The 7171-nt window shown below is 36.4% G+C and overlaps 1 gene segment (V, D, J or C); it reads right to left on the reverse strand.

Moving 5' to 3' along the window:
• Positions 1-3302: 3302 nt before the first annotated feature.
• Positions 3303-3909, reverse strand: LOC116900925. The segment is given in 2 exon segments: positions 3303-3658; positions 3861-3909. Coding segments are annotated over 2 exon segments (405 nt in total).
• Positions 3910-7171: the final 3262 nt, after the last annotated feature.

Consider the following 7171-nt stretch of genomic DNA (forward strand, 5'->3'; position numbering starts at 1 on the left):
CATGTATTCTGTAGCAACAACAAAGAAATCCAAGTTCACAGAGGAGTCCATCATGGTGAATTAGATACACTTTTTTAATTCCTTAGGATAATCCCAGCATAAGACCCCATTTTCCGTGGGTCTTCATTTAGAGATGATTAGTAGTAACTATGTGGTTGTTCAGAGCTACTCAAATAGTAAATCTGTATCTGTAGTGTCAACTAGTTTTAAATCCTTAATACTCAAAACAATACTTTCCATTTTTAACTGAATAGTACTTGACAATTGTGAGAACTTCACATGGATTAGAAGATGCCACTCATGAGACCATATTATAAGGCAGTAGGTAACTCCATTAACTATTTAAACACTTAGTCATAAAGCACGAATTAATTTAAACAAAGAGGGGCAAGAATGTATAATTTTAAATGCAAAGATTAAAAGTTAACAAATGTAATTATAATAATTAATAGATGGCTCATATCATAGTTCATGATTAGCACTAAGATAAAATGGTTTAAATTGTTTTAAAAGTTTCAAAAACAAATGTTTTATTTGTTTACTTGTTTGTATTATCTAGAGACACCAAGACATGTGTTGTCATCAAACTAATGATCTCCGCCCTCATTTACTAGAGCTAGACTAGCAATACTAGTAGTTGCCAAAATTTGTGATTCCCTAGGTTTTTTTTTTAAATAAATGATTTTCCCTCTTAGGTTATTTTCTAATTTTTAAATAACTTTCCTTAGATATTTAGTTTAAATTAATAGTGAATGCTCATTCTAATATTTTATAAAATCTCCAACTAATATAATATTGACATAGTATATAATCTCCAACTAAAGTGGAAAAAATCTAAGTACCTTGTCTGAAAGGTTTTCCTGAGGACAAGTTGAAGGTTTTTAGATTAGTTACTTTTGCATACATAATCTCAAACCACCCTGGAGTATAGACTCCAATGTGTGATACTTAGTATTCATTCCATTAATATCTATAATGAAAAAGCAATAAACTGAGCAAAGAAAAATACAAAATGTAAGCCTTGAGAAGAAAAGAAGAACTAGATAATGGAATGGAGCTAAGTTCTGTATTCAAGGAGAGAAACACATTGAAGCAAAGTTAAAATTAAATGGAATGAAGGAAGTGTTGATTTCAGGGAAAGACCCCACACAGCTAGGCTTAAAGAACAGCTTATATCCAGGCATAATTACACACATCTTTAATATCTCACATTCAAGAGACAAAAACAGGCAGATGTCTGAGTTCAAATCCAGTGAGGTCTACAAAGTGAGTTCCAGAACAGCCATCCATGGATATTCGAGGTAATCATTAAAACAGAAAATTACTGAAAGTGTAAATAAAAAAGTGGACTATGGTCCAACCCCAGCAAGTAGAAGAAATTGAATCCTTCAGCCACATGATTCTGATTTTAGAGTAAAGGAGGGAATAAAGAGATTGTGGAATCTCCCATTATGACTAAAGAAATATGCTAAAGGCAGGCGTTTGACAGGGGTGTCTCTGTAATGCGGCTCACAGAGGCCTTTCTGTGAAACTGAATACAGAACTTAGATTGCCTTAGAAAGCCCAAAATTTGGGGATAGCAGAACTGTGTAGGAATTGGAACCAACTCAAGAGAAAGAAGTGTGTTGCAGTCAGAAAAACTGAAAGGAGTTGGAGATATGAAGATGATTCAAATCTGAAGAGGGCATCAGACATGGAGTTGGAAAGTTGTGAGATTGCCCAGACAGTTTTCAGTCTTGCTTTGGTTCAGTATTCCGTGACCTTTGGAAATGCAATATATATTCTGTGACATATTATGTTGCCAGTATGTGATCTGCTTTTTAATTTTGATTTTACAGGGGAATACAGTAAGGAAGTCGCATAAATCTCAGAAGACACTTTTTCATTTATTTATTTGTTTATTTATTTATTTATTCATTCATGTATTCATTTTACATTCTGATTACTGCTCCCACTTTCCTGGTCCCCACCACACAGAATACCTGCTTCCATTCCTCTAACCCCTTCTTCTATGAGAGGATGGGGATCCCTGAGTATCTTTTCAGCCTGAGATAAAGTCTCTGGAAGGTCAGGTACATCCTCTTCCACAGAGAAGAGACAAGGTAGCCTAGTTGGAGAACATATTTCAGATAGGCAACAGTTTTACGAACAGCTTCTGCTCCAGTTGTTGGGAAATCCACATGCAGACCGAGCTAATCTTCTTCATGTGTGCCAGGGTCCTTGGTGAAGCCAGTGTATGGTCTAGTTCATGGCTCAGGTAAGTTGAATTTGCTGGTCTTCCTATGGAGTGACTATCACTTTCAGGGTCTTTGGTCCTTCTCCAAATCTTTGATAAGAGTTCCCAGCTCTGTGCAATATTTGGCTATGTGCCTCTGCATCTGTTTCAGTCAGAAGGTGGTGGAGTCTCTCAGAGGACAGTTATGCTTGGCTTCTGTCTAGAAGCATAACTGAGTATGATTGGGTAGAAAGTTTTATGGGTGGATTTCTGTCCATATTCCTCCACTGGGGGTCCTTGATAGCTATAGGAACCCTGTTTAGGTTCTTTCTCTATGTGCTTTGAATCTTTATTCTCTCCAAAACTTTTAACACGCAGGGGTGTTATATTGTGTCAAAGGATTCTTCAGCATCGAATGAGATAATCCAGGGATTTTTTTTCTTCAGTTTGTTTATATGGTGGATTACTTTGATAGATTTTTGTATATTGATCATAGTGAAAGATGCTCTGATGGGTTCTTGAATTCAGTTTGCAAGAATTTCATTGAGCAATTTTGTGTCATGTTCAATAAGGGATACTGATCTGAAATTTTCTTTCTTTGTTGAATCTTTATGTCTCAGGTATCAACATGACTGTGGCCTCATAGAATGAATTTGGCCATGTTCCTTCTGTTGCTATTTTGTGTGAAATAGTTTGCAGAATGTTGACATTTGTTTTTCTTTGAAAGTCTGGTAGAACTTTGCACAAAAATATCTGGCCCTGGGATTTTCTTGGTTCGAAAAATTCAGTGATTTCCCTTATTTACTTAAGTATTATAGGACTGTTTAAATAGTTTATTTGGTATTTGTTTGGAAGTGATTGAGATAAATATGTATATTATGAGTTTTTACACTGTAATTCAAGGTAGTCGGCTGTCATACCAGGCATATTTCCTTGAGAAAGTCTTTCACCCTGAAAACAATTAATATATTTGGTAGAGGTAACAGAATCATAAAAAAAAGTTTAGTAATAAAAGTGGGGAAAGTAAAAAATACTCTAAACAAGATTTTTTGCCACATGTCACTGAATCTGTAGCCACATTTTACTTCTAGGAGGAAGCAGCTGGTAGATAAAGCATTTTGTCCCAGTCTGTGGTACTGTGTGGTGGGCTACTACTCCCCTGCTGACAGTAGTAAGAGGCAGCAACTTCATCCTGCATGCAGCTGATTGTCAGAGTGTAAGAGGTATCAGACCCACTGCCACTGAAGCTGTCTGGGAATCCAGAAGCCAGGATGGATGTCCGATAAATCAAGAGTTTAGGGAAGGATCCTGCCTTCTGCTGGTACCAGTGCAAGTAATTGGAACTTATACTTGAGCTGGCACGGCAGGTGATGGTGACCTTCTCTCCTCGAGACGCAGTAATGGATGCTGGAGACTGGGTGAGCACAATTTCTCCCTTTGACACTATGACCAGGAAAAAGTGTTGAAGAGAGAGAGAGAGGTTAGTAGAAATAGAAACACAAAAAATAATGCCATATTCAGAATATTCAGAAGACCTAATATTCAGAAGAAACAAAAACAAAAACAAAAAGTTTATCTTAGACTCAAACTTGACCCAGGGAAAAGAATCTTGGATTCTGAACTCACAGACCTCCCCCTCTGTTACCTGTGACATAGATCAGAAGCAAGGTGGAAATCTGAACCAAAAAATCCATTGTGTTTTCAAATCTTGATCTCAGGCTCATTACTGCTCTTCTCATAAGTAGATCTCTGTAAAGCAACTGTGAGTCATTTGTGACTCCTAAAGGTGAGGCATGCAAATAGCAAGATATGGACTAAAGCATTCTTGGCTTATAAACCCATGGGGTCCTTGAACTGAAGCAAATCCAGTTAGACCAAATTAGCATTTATATGTTTGTATTTACTACACTTATGGGAAAGGAATTCACGGTTTCTTTTTCTCTTCTTTACGGTGCATACTTCTAACCCTCAGTATTGCCCATGTACTTTTGTGAAGTCTGGGTGAATTTGATTTTCTAAGTAAGGAAAGATCTACTGAGCAGTATGAATGGAAAAAGAGGTCCTAATTTTGTAGTAGCTATCATTTATCCAGGACTCTATTCCATGCTGGTTTTGAGTGAACCTAAGCTGGAGGTTCATGAAGACATATACATCTGAATAACTACCATTCTCAGTATGCACTATGCTCTAACGTTTTTGGTTGTACCATATTATTATATGGGAACATTTGAGCACAATTTTCAAGTAAATTATGCTGTAATTATTAAAGAGAGACAAAATTCTTGTATAAGTTTAATAAAAAAGTATACTGTATCTTACAGCCAATTTTAATTATGTTCCTAAGATCTTTGAAGTTAAATGCAGTCCACTTAGGAGTTGGGATGTCTCTAGAAATTCTTTAAGAACATCATCCCCATTCCTCCCTTCATTAAAGAATTCTTCTATAGTGTATCAAAGGTTAGAAAAATAACAGAAAGAATCTGTGAATAGATACATACATTGATAAACACTGACTTAGAAAATATTGAATTCAAATGAATTGTTGAGTATGCTTTTCTGACTACTTAATTCTAAGTAAATGGCTTCTTTTCCATCACAATAACTCAGGATCTCATGTTTCATTGTTGGTATTTAGTAGTTAGTTGCTAGTTTTATTGTCCCTTAAGAATAAAAAATCTTTCATTATTTTTGTGAAGAATGTTTTTATAATTTAAGAGCAAGAGCACTAAATGATCTGTGGTATTATTTAAAACAAGCAAATCCATCCATTAGTCAATAAACCTCCTTGCGAATAAAAGACAGGAAATCTCCATCAGGTCAGTTCCATAAATAGAGTTTGTTCTTCAAGAGGCTTCCAAAAGCATAACAATATTTATCTTCACTTAGTGAAAATGAGAAATATATAATTTTTCCATTAATTGGTTTAGGTTTATTTATTTTATAATTTTTTTCTGTATGTATATAAGTGTACCATGTGGCTGTTGGTATCCAAGGAATTCAAAAAGGGCTTTAGATTCCATGGAACTGGAGTTATGAATGATTGTAAGCCGTTGTGTGAATATTGGCAATTGAACCCAGGTTTTCTTCAAGAACAACAAATGCTCTTATTTGTTAAGCCGCTAAGACATCCAATTTTAACCTTCACGTTAAGTCAGTGGAAATAGATCCTCCTGAACCAGGGAAGTCTGTTGCTAGAAGCCAGAATCCTGAAAGAAGCCTGTTCCCCTTTTCAAAAGACAGTAGGATAACTCTGGGTGTGGTAAGTCTAAGAACTCTAAATGAGTAAACAGACCCCTAGAGATCTTCTTTGGAGTCAGGTGAATCAAGCGCCTAGGAACTGTTCATTTTCAAGTGTTATTGTCATACAAGTCCAAGTCTAAAGACATTGACTGGAGAGATATGTATTAGTGCTGCCCTCTTCTGGTAAGATAGCCAAAATGAAGACTGTACTCTGTTCAGGAGTCTAGAGGAAAAGCTACATTCACAGTGATCAGTGCCAAATAATAGCATGCTTTATAAACAACTCATTTGCTGAACACTGCAGACTGGAGCTATTATTTTTTCTTTTTTTAAACATTTTATTTTATTTTTTATTGGATATGATTTATTTAAATTTCAAATGATATCCCCTTTCCCGACTTCCTGTCCATAAACCCCCCTATCACATCCCCATCCTTTTCTTCTATAAGGGTGGTCCACCTCCCACTACATGTTTTCTATAGTGTGTATTTTTTCTATTTCTATATAAACTTTACACTCTTCTCTCAATGTCTTTTGCGAGTTTCTTTTTTTTTTAAAGGAGAAAAAAGTTTTACAGAAAAAAATAAGAATTAGATTCCATGGGAAAACAAATACCCTTTCTTTTAGTTGAACATACTCAAGTGCTATAATGCATGAATTTATAGCATGAGGTGTAAATTTCACTCAGAAGCCACCTCTTCAGGACATATAGGTCCTAAATGAAAAAATACTTATAATCCCAATCCTTGATGCCTGAAGAAGGACTGTGGATTATCGACTTCCTTATAAGTAGTTTCCTATTTTATTGAGTATTTCCTTTACTTTTAAATATTTTTATTGGAAATTTCTTTATTTACGTTTCAAATATTATTCCCTTTCCTGGTTTCCTGTCCATAATCCCCTATACCTCCCCTCCCCTTTTTCTATAAGGGTGTTCCCCTCCCCACCCACACCCCCCCTTAATACACCCCGCCCTGACAATCCCTTATACTGGGGGTCCAACCTTGGTAGAACCAGGGCTTCTCCTCCCATTGGTGCTCAGCAAGGCCATCCTCTGCTACATATGCAGTTGGAGCCATGGGTCACTCCATGTATAGTCTTTGGGTAGTGGTTTAGTCCCTGAAAAATCTGGTTGTTTGGCATTGTTGTTCTTATGGGGTTGCAAGTCCCTCAGTTCTTTCAATCCTTCCTCTAATTCCTCCAATGGGGGTCACGTCCTCAGTTCAGTGGTTTGCTGCTAATATTCGCCTACGTATTTGAAATGCTCTGGCTGTGTCGCTCAGGAGAGATCTATATCTGGTTCTTGTCAGCATGTACTTCTTAGCTTCATCGATCTTATCTAGTCTTGGTGGCTGTATATACATGAGCCACATGTTTGGCAGGCTCTGAATGGCTGTTCATTCAATCTCTGTTCTAAACTTTACCTCCATATCCCCTCCTATGGGTATTTTTGTTGCTCATTTTAAGAAAGAGTGAAGAATCCGCACTTTGGTCATCCTTATTGAGTTCTTTTGGTTTGTGGATTGCATCTTGGGTAATTTGAGCTTTTGGGCTAATATCCACTTATCAATGAGTGCATACCATGTGTGTTTTTCTGGGATTGGGTTACCTCACTAAGGATAATATTTTCTAGTTCATTCCATTTGACTATGAATTTCATGAAGTCATTGTTTTTGACAGCTGAGTAGTATTCCATTATTTTGTCCCTGATTTTAG

The sequence above is a fragment of the Rattus rattus genome, chromosome 5 (genome assembly GCF_011064425.1).
Source record: "Rattus rattus isolate New Zealand chromosome 5, Rrattus_CSIRO_v1, whole genome shotgun sequence".
Lineage (NCBI taxonomy): Eukaryota > Metazoa > Chordata > Mammalia > Rodentia > Muridae > Rattus > Rattus rattus.